Below are 16,552 nucleotides of genomic sequence, written 5' to 3'. Positions count from 1 at the left end.
ATTTAACTTGAAGGATGCATATGTAATTATGCATATGCTCATTTTCTGCAATAGGCTACGCCATTACAGAAAAAAAAAACATACAAATATGTCTCTTGAAGTGTCTAAATTACAAAATAAGCATTTATTTTTTTCCCGCACATTTTCTTGACAGCATGTGCAAGGCTTTTTAAATCCGTGCTGAAAAGTATGTACAATATGACAAACCAGTGCATTACATAGAAACTTCACAGCAGAGTGTCTCACATGTGCCCAAGACCGATGGTCTCCATCTGAGAGTGAGGCTCGATTATCCTGCATGTTTTAAACACCTTATATTTAAACACTTTTTATGTGTTTTAAACATGAATACTGTAGATTGTGATATTATATACAAGAGAATCATGGTTGGCATCTCATTCAATGTACAAGAAAAAAAAAAAAAACATAAATCGTGACTAGATGATACAAAGATATGACAGTTGATGTTAAATTTACAGTGGCAAATATGAAATGGAGCCTGTGAACAACATTTTGAACCACACAGCAATAACTCTATTCATGCCAACTTAAAAGAACAAAAATTGTGTGTTGAAATGACAATTGTATGATAAGCTGAATACTACAGATCATAAGCCAGTGCAACATGAATACGAAAGAAAGCCATTGTTCTGCAGAACACCATCTTTACCAATGAACGAGTGTTCAATCAAACCACTAATTTAACTAAATTAAAAATAATTGCATTATATTTAGTACTCATATTCTTAAACAGAGTTGAGAAAAACTGCTCTTTCTCGCTGAATGTGATAAATATTCACACTTGAGTGTCGAGCAAAATTTCCAACATCTCTGCCACATCTAGCATTCTGCACTTTCATGTTTGTGGCAAAAACTGGAGCATTAAAAACAAAATATATCTTAACTGATGCCAAAAAATGTCAACATGCGTACAGTAGGAAAAGCTTGCAATGTAAGTTTCACATGTTACACATGCATGGTTTTTACAAAGAAAAATGAAAAGGGGAAATAAATAACTGTTTTTGAGGTTTTATACTAGGCCTACTTTGAGTTTGTGGCAGACTCTGGTTAGATGTTGCAAAAATAATATTGCAAAAAAAAAAAAAATTTTTTAAACCAATCATTGGCTTAATGCAAAATTATCACAAATGTAAAAAAGCAAAGAAAGATTTCTTCTTTCCATTCGGAGAGTCAGTGCATTGCAAATTAAGGCACTGAATATGTACACTATGTTTGATTTCCCCCATTGCAATATGTAATTCAGTCTCATGTTTTGCATTTTGCATAATTTAACTGCACTATATATGTCAAGTGGTGTGCACTCTGGGTTTGACTATTTCTGCTGTTTCTCAGAAACTATTATATATATAGCACCACCTCCAAATATAGATATATACATATATATTTATAGCACCACCTACACATATATATATATATAGCACCACCTCCACATCATATATATATACACACACACACATACACATATATACGTGTAATTTTTTGTTAAAATATTTCTTCTATTCTGGCTTAATATGAACAGGCATCTGTTAGTCAGTGATTTTCCTTAGAAGTCACAAACACAGTTTCAGTGGCGATCTCAAAACAATGCTCTGTTTCCTGGACCTTCCCAGCCATCCCGACAACAGCAAAATTGACTCAACCAATGGTGTGAGTTTAAGGCGGGGCTGTCGTCCAATAGGAGAGCGTTTGGAAATCCTGTTTGAAAACAGTCATTGTTCAGTTTGGTGGTGCTAGTGGTGAATAAATTACACACTTTAGCTTTAACATTTAGTCAGGTAATGGTTTTTCTAATATTTACATATGGCAAAAACTAAAAAAAAAAAAAATAGTTGATGGCAGTCCAATTTTATGATTCCAGACATTCACTGAGTCTGCAAACCATCTGGAATACCTGAGAAACACTGCGGGCATCAATGCGCTTTCTACCTCCGAAAACATGGCAGGTATCAGACTGAATACAGATAATGCAATTATTTTGATAAAACCATTATTTCATTATTAAAGCTATATTGCAATCATAACTTTATATACACTTTAAGCTTTACATTTACAGTACAGGCATTTTCCTCTTCATTCCTGAAGACAAAAAGCGTGAAAAACATCAGTGCCAAAAAGTTGCTTCGTGAACAAAAAGGAATGTGCCAATATCCATAGCCCATAACACTAATCAAAACAAATGCTTTGAACTGAAAACTGTACAGTACTTCATCGAAACAAGCTCTAAAAGTGAGTAATTGGAATAGACCTCCATATATAAACCTGCTGCCAATGAGAGTGTATGGTTCTGATTACAGGACTGTAGATAACACTAGACGTTTCCAGGACGGGTTCCTGAGCCTTGCTATGCTGATGATGAATGCCGTAGGGGGGTTACAGATGAGGGTCCGTGGCTGGTGGGATGTTGAGTTCAGGCTATAGATGAACCTTTGATGCTTTGCTGTTCAAAGCTTGACTCTCGTGCTTGGCAAAATGTCCACCAATCTTGTGGCGTCTCAGAGGTTCACTTGAGTTCACGTTCAGTCGAATTTTGCAGGGAACACATGAAGATGAATCAAATTGTCAAGCAAAGCGCTGGGTTCTCTTTGGTGAACCCAGACTCTGATCTTCATATTTCTGAATGTTCCTAGAGATGTTCCTGCTATGCGATCTCGGTGACCTTGGCTAGAGGTGTCGTATGTGTTGACCTGAGGGATGGAGGCTACAGAACCGCAGGCTTCAATCAGAGTCCTTCATATCTTCCTCCATGTCTTTAACTGATTTTCTCTTGAAGAATCCAGCCTGGAGGAGAACAAACAGAGTCAGCATTCAACATCACTGAGCCATAGCACGTTTGCACTGAAGATGTGCAGCATAGGATGTGCAGAGGTGAGCCAACATAAGAAAAATAGTGACGCTTACCTTCCATAAAGCGAAGATAACAAGTGCCAGTATTAAAAGTCCTATAAGAATACTGAGGATAATAATCCATAGTGGGATTCCGCTTCGTATGTCTTTGGTGACTTGAATCTTCACCTGCAGTAAAGATGTAACACTAGTCACATTTTAAAAGCTAACATGGAGTACTAATTGCTAATTTAAAGGTGCTGTAAGAGATTTCAGCCATTTTGATAACTTAGCTAGTCCTAGTACCGCACACGGAGTATGTGTGAAACGGGCGTAACACGTCACGTCTCTGGCATAGACTGTAGTATTTAAAATAGCATGCATATGTATTAGTTATATTCTCAATTAAATTTTCAGAGCAATCCCTGCAAAGTTTAGAGACTAAGATTAGTGTGTGTCTGGGTGGGGGGCGTGGCATCACGATGGATGATCGGCACAACCCTATTATAGATGTTTTATTAGTGTCTGGTTTGTTTTAGAGACTAGGGTGTGTTCACACTTGTAGTTTCGGTCAGCTTGGTTCGTTTGGTCTGGACCGGAAAAAAAAAAAGTCCCAGTCTCACATTGGCATTTTAACACCTCCTAAAGGCATAGGGATGTGTTCACAACCTGATTGGTTGGCTTTCATGACATATTTCTTGACGGAACTTACAGAACATCCAAAAAAATGCCGTTCTGGGCTAATGCTCTCGTTATATGTGCATAGCCTACATATGATGATATTTTGACCAGCTGAGAACTCGTGAAGAGGCTTGTAAGGTCTGTAAAGGAGTCAAAACAGCTCTCAAGAATCCCTCCGTCACACACACAAACAAACTGATGTGCAACATGACGAGAAAAAAACAGGTATGCTTGAGCATTCGGTCCTTTTTTAGGGTCGCATCTTGTGACATTATATTTCAGCCGAACCGCATCAGAGTTCGTTTGAGACTTATCTTTTCAGCGTCTCGGCCTCTTTGTTTGGTTGCACCAAACATGCCAAGTGTGAACACACCCTTAAAATAAGGGCGATGAAACAAAAGTAGTGATAGATCTTCCAAATTTTGGGCCCTATCTTGCACCCAGCGCAATTGACTTTGTATGAATGTATCATTCCTATTTTGCACCCGCGCACAGCGGACTTTTCCCTCCACAGACGCACGTCGGTAAATTAGGGAATGAACTTGCGCTCGCGGGGGCGGTTCAGCGCAAAGAGGAGGCGTGTTCCGGCGCAAAACTCCCCTGGTGCTATTTTCCAGTTTTAGAAAGCAATTGCACCACTGACCAGGAAAAAAACAGTCTAAAGACAGTGGCGCGTTGCGCGTTAGTGATATGGTATTTTAAGGGCGCGTGCTTGGCCATAATGTAACGTGTTAACGCGCATCCACTTTGATTCTCTAATAATTATAAACAGACGCAGCAGTTTTCATTTGTGCAAATCATACATTATTACAAGGAAAAATATTAACACACGAGGGAAATCATTGTTGTGTCCGTGAAGATGTGAAAAAGATCTATCTAGATTAAAAAATATATAATCTAGATTAGGCTACACATTTACCCAAATTATACGCCTGTTTAACCGAAGCTAATTTGGGTGGGTTTCTCCCATCATCTCCAATGTCACTTCTCTGTGTTTTACGGCCCTGACGAGAACGTCGGTCTCCTCGGCTGTGAACCGCTCCTGGCGTGCGCTGGCAAATCCGCCGTTATAATAGCAATCCGCCGTGGAAGAAGCGCGTCTGCTCTTAAAGGGAATGTTAGATGACGCTCTGATTGGTTTATTTCACGTTACGCCCAAACCACACCTATGAATAATGAAGCTACTTCAGACCAACCCATTTTAGATTTGCGCCAGGCGCAAGAGTCGTTTATACCACCAGGAAAATAGCAACAGCGCCGGGATCCGCCCACAAAGTAACTTGCGCTTTGCGCTTCGACACTTGCGTTTCAGATCGTTAAAATAGGGCCCTTTGAAGTAGATCTAAGTGAAAAATGGATTATCAAAAAAGAAAACGATGTAGGGCTGGACTTGGTTCAATCCATCGGTTGTAATGTAGTGATGTCCAATGAACCTGGTTAAACCACTTCACTAAATTGTACTGAACTCTCCGAAACAGTCTTAGGCTCGAGTCAGCACAGATCTACATGTTCCTCAATCAAACTCACTTTCTGACATGCCTGACAGTCACCATGAGTATATGATCCTACGATGCCGGTTTTTACACACTGAACTGAGAACGCAGCCTGACATGCTGAGAAGTGAGTGCCAAGGGTTTCTAGCGGCAAATCTAGGAAATCTAGCGGCAGCAAATTTTATTTTGCAGCCAGGGTGGTCTAGCAACTCTCCGTTGGCTTTCGAGCTGGAAAAACCAAACTCTAGTCAGGCCAATCACATCATGTATAGAGTCGGCGGGCATGCTTAACATAATGAGGACAGAGTTGTGACGGTTCCCTGCTACTTGAAAACAAAGAATGACTGCTGCTGCTGCTGGCGAACAGCGGTCCTTCGAATCGGCTTTGGCCGCGACTCTTGGACTTGGAGTTAAGCTTTTCTTTGAGAAAAGAACAAAGAACAGCACTTAAGTCATTCTTAAAAAAGGACCATGTGTTCGTAGTTTTGCCGACCAGATACGGCAAAAGTTTAATCTATCAACTAGCTCCGCTGGTGGGAAAACGCTCTGGTTGGTTGTAGCGCTATCCTATTGCGTGCAGAGGGAATTTGAAAGACAACCATTTATCCCGCCCCTCGGATTGAGCCCTGCCAATGGTGAGTTCCCAGACCCAACATCTTGATGTGGGTCTGGCTTGCCGGGCTAGTGTTTTTGATGTATTTTTCTAAAAGAAAAATCATAAAGTATAACAAATAAAAACTATTGGAAATATATCAGCGATCTGATGGCAGTAGTTCTCGAGTCAACAGCAGTAAAATGATAGCAGTTCCCTCTCGAGTTCTCCAGTCACCAGTCACCAGTACACTGAACTGACTTGGACATGTCTGAACAACTGACTGAACAGTCACTATGGGTTTGTCAGCATTGTCATGACATCATTTTAGGGTGATTCCAGATGGATTATTCACATGACATTTAAAGATCAGGTAATTGTCTGGTACCAGGAACAGTTTATGTGCGGTATTAAAAAATAATCCCTTACAGCACTTTTAAATATAGACTGAGCCTGATGCAATTTTTATTCTTAATGGTCATGAATTTAATGTAAAATGCTGCTCATATTGATATTGGTGCAGAATTCAGGGCTGGCTTGCTTTCATACCTCTCTGTTCTTGACGTTATCATTTAACACGAACAGGTCCGTGTTCTTGTTCTCCAGCTTGGCATCGACAGCCATGTGAATGCTGGAAAATTCTCCCTAAAAATGATAAATTTTTTCAGACGGCAAAGTATATTACTACAGCATACTGACAGATCATACATAGCAGAACGTGAAAGAGAAGCAGAAGCGGAAGAGCGTACTTTGATGAAGGTGGGTCGCCACACTCGGAAAGTGGTGTTGATCTGGTTGAAGTCTCCAGGAGGGATGGAGCAGCTAAAGGACTTGCAGGGATTTCTTTCTTCTTTACAGCTCTGGGAGACAGAGAAAAATTGAGATGCGATCACATGCCCATTTCCAATTCACATATTCATAAGAAAAGCGATGCTTACTCACCAAAAGATAGACGCTCAAGGACTCTTTTTTAGGATTCACTGCATGAGGGTTGTCAGGCTTGATGAGTAAAGGGTTAATCCATTTGGCATCACAGCTGATGTTCTGTAAGAAAAAAATGAGGTAGTTGAGATATGTCTGAGCCAGGCATGTAGATAGGGCCACTTGAGGAATCTGAGCACCTACCGCTGTGTGTGTGAGATCTGTGAGGTACAGCAGCAAGTTTTTTGCAGACGTTTGATACGGGAATGTTATCGTGAGCAGCAGTGGAGGACTCGGCATTTCAGGTTCTCTCTCAATCTGTTGAACACATTCAGAAATCAGTCAGAACGGGGCTGCACGATTAATCGAAACTAAATTTCATGTGCAGCTTATCAGTGCAGCACAGATCTGGGATCAGTAGTAAATGCTGCATCTGAAAGCCAGAGGCCGCTCTCGCGCAGACACTCCAAACATGCTTTGATTTAACATGACTAACAAACACGACTACGACAATATATGGTTTGTCTGAGTTCCACAAGCCTTCTCGGGTATTTTCATGATAATAAAGTATATTTATACTTCAATGCTAATTGACATAGCCATTATCACTGTATAGAACACTATGAAATGATATGTTCTGTGCCTTATTCTGTGTAAGGAGCCACATCATCTCACAGAAGGATGCTCAACTGTCATAATGAAGTGAGTTGAGTACAACATTTTTTATTAAATGCGGTCTTTTGTTAGACAATATGTTCATAAATGCTTCTCATGTTTGGAAATATGTTTGCAGCGTTTGGAGCAGCGTTTACTACTGATCACAGAGCCGTGCTTTACTGACAAGCCATGCATACATTTTTTTTTTGCATAATTGCACTAAGCCAAATCGGGTTGTCAGAACCAGGAAGTATGACCATATTAGCCCCGTTCTGTCAACTCTGCATTGGCTCCCTATTAAATATCGTATACATTTTAATATATTGCTGATTACTTACAAAGCGCTAAATGGTTTAGCTCCGCAGTACTTGAGCGAGCTCTTAACGCATTATAGTCCTTCACGTCTATTGCGATCTCAAAATTCCGGCCAGTTAATAATCCAAAACTTTGGAACAGTCTTCCTACCATTGTCCGGGAAGCAGACACACTCTGTCAGTTCAAATCTAGACTAAAAACACATATCTTTGGCCAAGCATACACATAACACATTATAGACTTCTATAATTCAATGTTAGGCTGCATAGATTAGGTCAGCCGGAACCGGGAACACTTCCCTTATATCCTGATGTACTCGTTACATCATAAGAAGGATGGTGTCTACGCTAATATTAGTCTCTGTTTATCCCGAGGTTTACCGCAGTCCGCCGGATCCAGGCCGTATCCGGATCTGATGAAGGACCAGCGCCAGGACACGACGACAACGCAGTCCTGAAGTGTCAACTAGTCTCTCCCTGTGAAAGCCTCCCTCCCTTGCCTTTACCTCAGTCTGTACAGATAAAACGTTGTCAGGATAATTCCGGTTCACGTGGCTACGCGGAAGCGCAATTTTTTTTTCTGTATTATAAGTTATCAAGGCTCATACCTTGGAACTTATTTCATGGTTTGCGTTCTCGAGACACCAGGCACTGTTTTGTGCAAATGAGCGGCTGGATCGCATTGAGGGTTTTCTGTTAGAACGGTGTCTAAGTTAATAACTAATGATCGTTGCGACAGAAGTGAATCAATCAAATCTAACTTTAGCTGGACAATAACTTTAATCTAGAGCTGCTGTAAAGCCAAAACAATCACTGTTACTTTAATTCCCAATTATCACTGTAAAGCTGCTTTGATACAATCTATATTGGTAAAAGCACTATATAAATGAAGGTGACTTGACTTGACAGTATATCACTCTTTGTGACATAGTTTACGCCAATGTTTTATATGAACTACTATGACATAGACATAGTTCTCCTTCACAGTTCCTCATTAGTTTTTTCTCTTGACCACATGATAGTCTCCTGAGGGCCTGAAGGAAGTGATTCAAACTCCAGGTTGAGGTTTTGAGTCTTACCCTGTAGCTGATTTTCACCTCGTCTCCGATCACACTAGTGTGGTTGAAAAAATTGGGTATTGTCTCCTTCTCTTTCAATATGATGTGGTCCTCCTTCATGTACTTGTTACTACAATAAAAACATGAAATGACAATCTGACCAGTAGTTCTACTGTATATAATTTGTACAAAATATGATATTTAAAAAATAAATAAAAAAATAAACACCATACAAATAGTTAAATCTAGAGTTAACTTCAGTTGAGTTCAATTCTTAGTTTTGGCAAAGCTGATTGGTTGGTTTAAATAAGGCACTTACGAAATGAATCGCAGGTTGGCTTCATGCTTCACAGGGATGACAATACTCACAAAGTAGTCTTTCAGTGCCGAGTCTGACCTCTCACTATCACTGTGGTGAAAAATAAATGATATACATCAAAATATCCTTTTGATACTCAATACTCAAGCGAGTCAAACAGTACAAAGAAGAGTTCACTGGTAACTTTCAAAGTAGTCATGAACGTAATTCTTACGTTGTTGCAGTCACATTAATCACAATGTCCTTACGAATATGAGAGGGATTGGGCTCAAATTGGATTTTGAAGCTTTCCTGTTGGATTGAAATGATAAACAGTGTAAACAGAATGAAATATAACAATGCTGATTTTATTGCAGAGGCAAATCTCACCATTTGAGCAGTTTTAAGGTAAGGATATCCAACTGCACATACTATTCTGGTATTATTCGTTTCACAGTCCTTCTCTTTAGGCTGCAAAAAAATTAAAACAGAAACTGTTTTTGTCACACACAAAAAAAAAATCAATTTAAAATGTAATAAACGACTTGAACATTCACTGATTTGTTAGACCAACCGGCACTGACTGATCTACAGTATCTAAAACCAAGTGTTATTTACATGATGCCATTACAGTTGACTCACCTCAACTTTCACATAGTTGATATTTTCCGTGTGGCTCAGTGTAACCCTGGTATTATAAGCATTGTCTCCACTGTTGCGGACGTTGATGTCGACATAAAACTTCTCTTGGTTGCTTTTTATGAGAAGACTATAAATATACAGAAATAAGAGATAAACAAAGTCAGTTTGCATCCAGTGTTCTAGTTTGCTTCTGTTATCCTGTTTCATGCCTTGTGGACAAATCTGAGGCTGATGGAAATGACAGGACAACCCAACAGGGGAATATTCTTTCAAAAGTCAACAGAAGGGGGCAGCAGACGACAAGAATTGACTAAATAAATTGGAATACACCAGAAATCATTTACAATAAGAATAAAACAGCCCCAATGACATAATTATCTGCATTGTCAATCTACAACAATAATTATATTAAAGACAGAAGAATCAGAAAGACATTTTAGGAAAATAACATGAAGACTGGTCACATTTGGAAAGTTACTATTAATACCTTGAGATGTTTGCAGCGGCTTTAAGGTGTAGATTAGCAACACACTTGTCATTATTCCCGCAGTCTACTAATGCGATCTAGAGCGAAAGAAAATACAAAGTAAAGTAATAAAGGAAGATTTATTCTGACATGCTTGAAGGGTCATAAAAACACACTTCAAAACATCTTCATCCCCTTTAGTGTGCGAAACAATGTTTGGCCAAACATTTATAATGAAGTTTCCTGCCAGATTTCGTTTTACACCCTTTTCCAACGATGTCATTTAATTACACGCATTAAGCCAACAGTGTCCCGCAAATATACTTGGAGGACAAGAACAACAGAACTTCAGGGAGTAGCACTGGCAAACACTAGTGATGTCTCCAGGAAAAGCGGCTCTTCCTCCTGATAACCTTATCTCGTGAGCTGGCAAAGCTGTCTGCTTGGGAATTAGTGTGTGTGTGTGTGTGTGTGTGTGTGTGTGTGTGTGTGTGTGTGTGTGTGTGTGTGTGTGTGCCGTGCGTGCATGAGATACAGAAAGTAAAGAAGAAAATAAAACATTGAGTTATATAAGAATGTAAACATCCCTGTGTTTACCTCCAGTCTTTGTGCTAAGCTAGGCTAGCGGTGGGTGCGTCAGACTGAGTTACGGCACGCACGGAGATGAAAAGGGTATATCTAACGCTGGGTACGGGGAATAAGCTAAAGTCCCCAAAAGTCGGTGTGTTCCTTTAATGGTATTGGATGATTTGCTAAATGAATTTAATAGATTACACCTTCAGTCAAGCATTTGCGATTGGTTTGTAGAAGTGGTTTTAATGCATGTTTGGGCTCAGCAGGGTTCACTATAGCGTGTGGCATTTTGAGCTCTCTGAAACAGTGAATCATTTTGCAAAGCAATTGATTCAAAGCTTTGAAAAGCTTAGTATCTCCCATCACTATTATATGCACATCCAAAATTTATAAAACATTTTTTTTTTAAACAATTTAAAAAAACAGGCACACTGCTTTATCTGCGCGTTTACGAGACATGCAACGTTTAAATCCAAACATGGTCATTATTTGGTTGAAACATTTCCATTTATTAAAGTTTCATGGGAGCAGATTAAGCAGTGTGCTGTGTTCTAAATGAATCTCATATATGTTATTATAAATAAAAAATATTTATATTTAAATTGTAAACAACGTTGTCTTTATAATATCACAATGGGCATTTTTCTTATAAAAAAAGTTAGAACAACTTAAAAAAAAAAAACAAAAAAAAAACAGCATCTACGAAAAGTACAAATCTCACTATTAAATTGTGCAGATTCATACAAATATAAATGATTATACTTCACACACAAACAAAAAATGTACAGTATGCTTTTATAATCAAGTCATCAAAATGATAAAATAAACAAAAGTCTTGGCATTCCCTATGGCAGCCCATCCCTGTCTCTGCTAATCAAAATCTCATTATAACTGCGTGTGAGAGAGCAAACATGGAGAAAATCTCTCAGCGCTGGTAAAATTAGAGAGACTTCATTAGACTAACTTACAGCTGCCACCCACATTCACTCCCCCTTTTAATGAGCGTTATAAGTGGAGCGGTTACTGGAGCGGTGAATGTTACACTCTGACCTACACGTATAAACCTCAGATCAGGAACGAGAATGAGATCTTACGGTCTTGTTGAGTGACGTCGGTAATTCCCCGTCTAGGACTGGACCCTTGTCTTCATCCACTAAACCGAATTCCAGCGTGACCATAATGGGGTCTCTGAAATCCAGTTTATCCTGTGGGGGATAATAAAGGATGTTGCACATTTTTTCAGCTTAACGTCAGTCAGACAACTCAGAAATGGTATCAAATTAATTCAGTCGCTAGCAGCCGATTATCAACTCTGTATTATTGGTAGGACATATTCTGATATTGATCATGCAGTATTGCAACCGTCCATCATTACCACAAGGGGGCGTCGCCTCTTACAGCACGTTCTCTTCGGATAGCATACTTCCTCTAGAGCTCAGAGGACAAGTATGCACTGAAGCGGGACATGCTGTAGTCTCTCAACGGAGGCTGGGAGTGACTTTACTGGCCTCAGGCCTTTGATCAGAGAACCTCTGGCTTTTATTAAACTCAAGTCTACTTTCATGCTTAGTTTTATGCTCTTTATCTACTGAGAGACGTTAAACGTAACATAAGCTAGATCAGTTAATGGTTTCAGAGAAGAACGGGGGCTGGTTTTATAAGAAGCCAGTCTGCACACACAGGGAGGGAGTGTACAGTCTGCGTCGCGAGCTACCACTGCTTTACATTTATAGATTTGGCAGATACGTTTCTTCAAAGCAAAACACATTATATTCAAGAAGACATTTGAACATAATTAATACATCTTATACTCTGAAAATGTCTAATTATCTGGTATTGTAAGAGGCTTATTGACCAATGATATCATTTCCTGTTTCCCTGTCACAGAAGATGTCTATTCAAGTAATTGTATGCATTAATATCATTTTAAATAAATAAACAACTAATATAACTATAAACATCTTTACATCTATTAACATCTTCTATAAACATCTATTTTGATTATCGCCTTATTTGCTTGACTTTTTTTATGCGTTACATTGTTACTTGTTTGAAAAAGTGACTTGTTACTGGAAAAGATACACTATTAAGTTACTGTCATGTAGGGCTGTGCGATTAATCGTAGTTGATTTTTGATTTCGATTTTACCCTAATGGTTTTTGCCATAATCGAGCAGCCCTACTGTCGTGCTACTGAATATTGTAGTTAAGTTAGTAGTGCCGCTTCTTTATAAAAAATACATTAACACAAGCACCATATACTGTACACAAAGAGAAGCTAAAAATCACAAGACAGAAGTTTGTGCAGCCCTATAGACCTCAGTCAGGGTAGTGCCATATTTAAGTTTTGACAGGAATGAAAACGAGTCTGTGAGGGACAGAATACAGTGCGTGAAACTCCATGAAACAGTTTTTAAATTATATGATCCAGAACCTTTATACAGTGCATTGCATTGTAAAGACTTTAAGAGTTCAATTCAATATGGCGTCTAACATAACTAAGGTCTATACTTGCGTATGAAAAACTGATTTACTTGCCGACGTGTAGAAGATGTGCTCTCTGCAAAGCTGGTTAACGATCAACTCGTTCTTCTGCAATCTCCTGTCCTCAGTTTCGTTAAACCGTCCTCTGGCAATCGTTCTCAGCGAGTCCAGCGTTAAATTGTACCTGATGACTGGAGGGAAACGCCATTTAAAAACACAGAACATTAAAGACTTGATTGACAAAACAAAGAAAGAGCATCCGTGACTCACGAGTTCCTGTGATAGTGTCTTTGTCAGACTTCATTCGATATTTGAAACACACATTGGTCTTCACACATACTGTGGTCCTCCCGTGGATCTGACAGGTCTGCTGCAGATTGATCTTGCTTGGGTCGAAGGTCATTTCGGCACGAAGCTCTGCAACATCCCGAGACCTGGATTAAACAAATTCAACAAGATGTTTGTGTGAATGGAGCAGCAATTGGAGGATTACTAGGTGTGTCATTTCATTCCGTACAACAACAGCTGGTTCGTAGATCATAGACTGATTTCAGTCCAACTGAACACTTCAGATGGTCTCCAAAAAATGTAATATGTGGTCAATTACAGGCGAATGGAGAGCTCCTAAAAGGCTGGGAGGTGCAGCTTGGGGGAGTGAAGATGGCAGAGGTCACTAGACTCCACGGCTTTGCTGAGTCGTGGAGTCTCAGCATTTGGGGTCATTTTGTGGCTACTCTGGAATCTGTGATCTCTACAGGGGAATCTAAGAAAGGAAACGCTGCCAAGAGTTTATTTCGTGCTTGGAGGCACTCTCACACAGATTCGGAGCCCAACAGAAATGGGTCGTAGCGGAGGGACATAACCCCTGACGGACAAGCCTCTACGATGTGGGGTGTTTAGGCTCAGGTCCAGATTTGAGACAGCTGCTGTGGGTGGGAACCAGGAAGACAGACATCCAGAGGGTAGCGAGTTCATGTCTCATACCCATGGCTTTTTTAGATCCAGACATTAGTGGGAATTTAAAATGTTGCACTACAGAATAGATTCACTCACATAAAAATGACACTAAGTCAAACACACTCACCAATAAAGTGCGGCCCCTCCTATTCCTCCGATAGTGACGTCAATGATGCCATCACCATTCAAATCCATGATGCCGTGAATTGATTGGCCAAAGAACTTCATGCTCACTCCATCTCCTCCAGCAGCAATGCGCTAAACACAAACACCATATTTATTTGTATTATTATAGTCATTATATTCATATATTAATATATTAATAACAGTTATCTTAATATAACAATTATTACATTACATGAACTAAATAGAAATAAGTTTAGCTATAGGTTTCATTGCCAAACTTATTGAAATGTATCAAGTAAAGTTACAGGTATATAGGCTCCAGCATCCCGGCGACCCCACATGACATAATAGTTTGAAGAATGGGTGAAAGGATATACAAGTGACTCTACATCAATAATTAATATTTGAATAGCTCTTCAGTTTATCACAAATTCAATGTAAACATTAAATATTAAAGTTACTGTACGCGTGTTAAAAATCTAAATGTTTATAAAGGCGGTCTGCATTTCTAACCACCAAAACGTTAAAGACCATATGATGATATGCTGTCAAGTTTCCTTACCTGAACATACTTCTCCTTTATTGATTTCTGAGAACCGTGGTAAATATACACCGCCCCTCTGTGGTCGTTCTCCAAAGGCGATCCGATCACTATGTCATTAAAGCCGTCCAGGTTGAGGTCAGGAACGGCAGCGATTGCAGTGCCGAAGCGTGAGCCGCAGGGCTCGTTCTTACTGAAGCTTTTACAGTTGCTCCGAGAGTTAGCCGTACAACAGGTCTGATTGACCGGCTTCAGCGTCATCTCATGCTCAAACAGCCCATCCTGAGGGGAACAAGCAGACACAGAGTAAATGCCTGAGATACTGCAGCTCTCAGTGAGGCCTACAGTCTCCAATGAAAATTTCAAGCAAATATAAAATTGTTATAAAGATGATTAAACAGATGCAGGAAAGAACAGGAAAGAAAAGACAAATGACGATTCAATATGCAAATAACAAGAAGTCCGTAGATTCAGTGATTTGATTTGAACATTTTGGTGAAAAACAAAACAAAACAAATAATATGTGGGCTCTATACAGTGCTGCCGTGTAACACTAAAATGCCTCCAAAGAAACACTGACCAACGGGCAAAACCGATTGCTCCATTTACACCATTATTTGGAAGCTCTTGAGAGCAGGTGCTCCACAGAGGCTGGTATTTTGCTGGAGATATTACAGTTTCATTCGATTTCCATTCCCATGATGCCAAGCTCTTATTCCAACCCTTCCCCTGCTCTGGGACCACTTATCTCAGGCTGAACGCCAACGCAACACACACTCCCTGAAGACAGATCCAAATTTACTGCTACCACATGCTCCCGGGCTGGAATGAAGGTACTACACTCCCCATACACATGTTTTCAGTATGTGGAATGAGGCATATCACACACAGATTAAAGACACACACACACCTTATTGAGTTTGTAGACGTAGACTTGACCTTGTTCGTCTCTCTCTGGACCCATATACATGGGAGCTCCGACCAGAAGGATGTCAGTGTAATTGTCACGGTCAATGTCATGCGTCTGGAGGACGCTGCCGAAATACGAGCCGATCTAAGCATGACAGAAATAAAAAAACACCATTGAGAATGAAACTGCAATTTAAACACAAAGTGATGAATCACAATATGAAACAGAAATATGCTTTATAGCATATACATATTTTTTCTGTCATGACAACTCTCGGAGTGTATTAGCATGGTAATGGGTATGACAATGTGGATATATTTGGTCTCGGTGGAATAGATCTGCTTCGCTGCTGCTTTTATTGCTGCTGTGCTGTAGGTTATTGCTGTTGCTGCAGAGCAAATACAGGACTTGCTACTGCCAATACTAGAGGTCGACCGATAGTGGATTTTACCGATAACGATAGCTAGGTTGGGCCATACTTGCCGATAACCGATTAATGAACCGATAGTTTTTAAAATTGATACTGGATAAAAACAAACATAACACTCCAAGTAAAACAGTGCTGAACTTTATTATAAAAAAAAAAAAAACTGTATTGAACCATGAAAACATGCTAAATGAAATAAATATATAAATGTGAATAAATATTTAAGTCAATAAAAGACATTCATTCAAACTGAAACAAAAAGTAACACTCTAAATAACAAATAAAACCAGTTATATTCAAAATTTAACTATTTAACTGTTATTTTCAAGCCAACTTAATTAATAAAAAAGTAACAAAATTTGTATTAAAGTGAAGATGAAGAAAAAAAAAATAACCGAAATCGAATGCTTTTCTGATTCGTTTATGTTTCTGTCGGCTGTATGAACATATCAGTTTGCTTACGTCTCTAGCTTTAAATATGCAACTTCTCTGCATATTTAATGCATAAAAGTGACCAGCTGGATATGAACTAATGCAAATATAGAGGTAACAATTGTGACATTAAACAT

General features: G+C 39.3%; 1 protein-coding gene across 1 annotated transcript in view; it reads right to left on the bottom strand.

Annotated features, from left to right (window-relative positions):
* Positions 1 to 105: 105 nt before the first annotated feature.
* The window catches only part of itga1 (integrin, alpha 1), a 55,245-nt gene continuing 38,798 nt past the window's right edge, over positions 106 to 16,552 (bottom strand). The window contains exons 13-30 of the mRNA XM_079600151.1: positions 15,557 to 15,700; positions 14,668 to 14,928; positions 14,107 to 14,237; positions 13,293 to 13,456; positions 13,077 to 13,213; positions 11,634 to 11,744; positions 9,988 to 10,064; positions 9,501 to 9,627; positions 9,249 to 9,329; positions 9,094 to 9,170; positions 8,880 to 8,969; positions 8,582 to 8,690; positions 6,736 to 6,849; positions 6,553 to 6,654; positions 6,360 to 6,470; positions 6,160 to 6,255; positions 2,920 to 3,033; positions 106 to 2,799 (exon numbers count right to left, since the gene is read on the bottom strand). Coding sequence (XP_079456277.1) covers positions 2,737 to 2,799; positions 2,920 to 3,033; positions 6,160 to 6,255; positions 6,360 to 6,470; positions 6,553 to 6,654; positions 6,736 to 6,849; positions 8,582 to 8,690; positions 8,880 to 8,969; positions 9,094 to 9,170; positions 9,249 to 9,329; positions 9,501 to 9,627; positions 9,988 to 10,064; positions 11,634 to 11,744; positions 13,077 to 13,213; positions 13,293 to 13,456; positions 14,107 to 14,237; positions 14,668 to 14,928; positions 15,557 to 15,700 — 2,109 coding nt within the window. The 3' untranslated portion in view covers positions 106 to 2,736. The remainder of the gene's footprint in view (positions 2,800 to 2,919; positions 3,034 to 6,159; positions 6,256 to 6,359; positions 6,471 to 6,552; positions 6,655 to 6,735; positions 6,850 to 8,581; positions 8,691 to 8,879; positions 8,970 to 9,093; positions 9,171 to 9,248; positions 9,330 to 9,500; positions 9,628 to 9,987; positions 10,065 to 11,633; positions 11,745 to 13,076; positions 13,214 to 13,292; positions 13,457 to 14,106; positions 14,238 to 14,667; positions 14,929 to 15,556; positions 15,701 to 16,552) is intronic.

The sequence above is a fragment of the Phoxinus phoxinus genome (genome assembly GCF_949152265.1).
Source record: "Phoxinus phoxinus genome assembly, chromosome: 23".
Lineage (NCBI taxonomy): Eukaryota > Metazoa > Chordata > Actinopteri > Cypriniformes > Leuciscidae > Phoxinus > Phoxinus phoxinus.
Note: the sequence above shows the minus strand (reverse complement) of the source record. Positions and strands in the feature narration are given on the sequence as shown.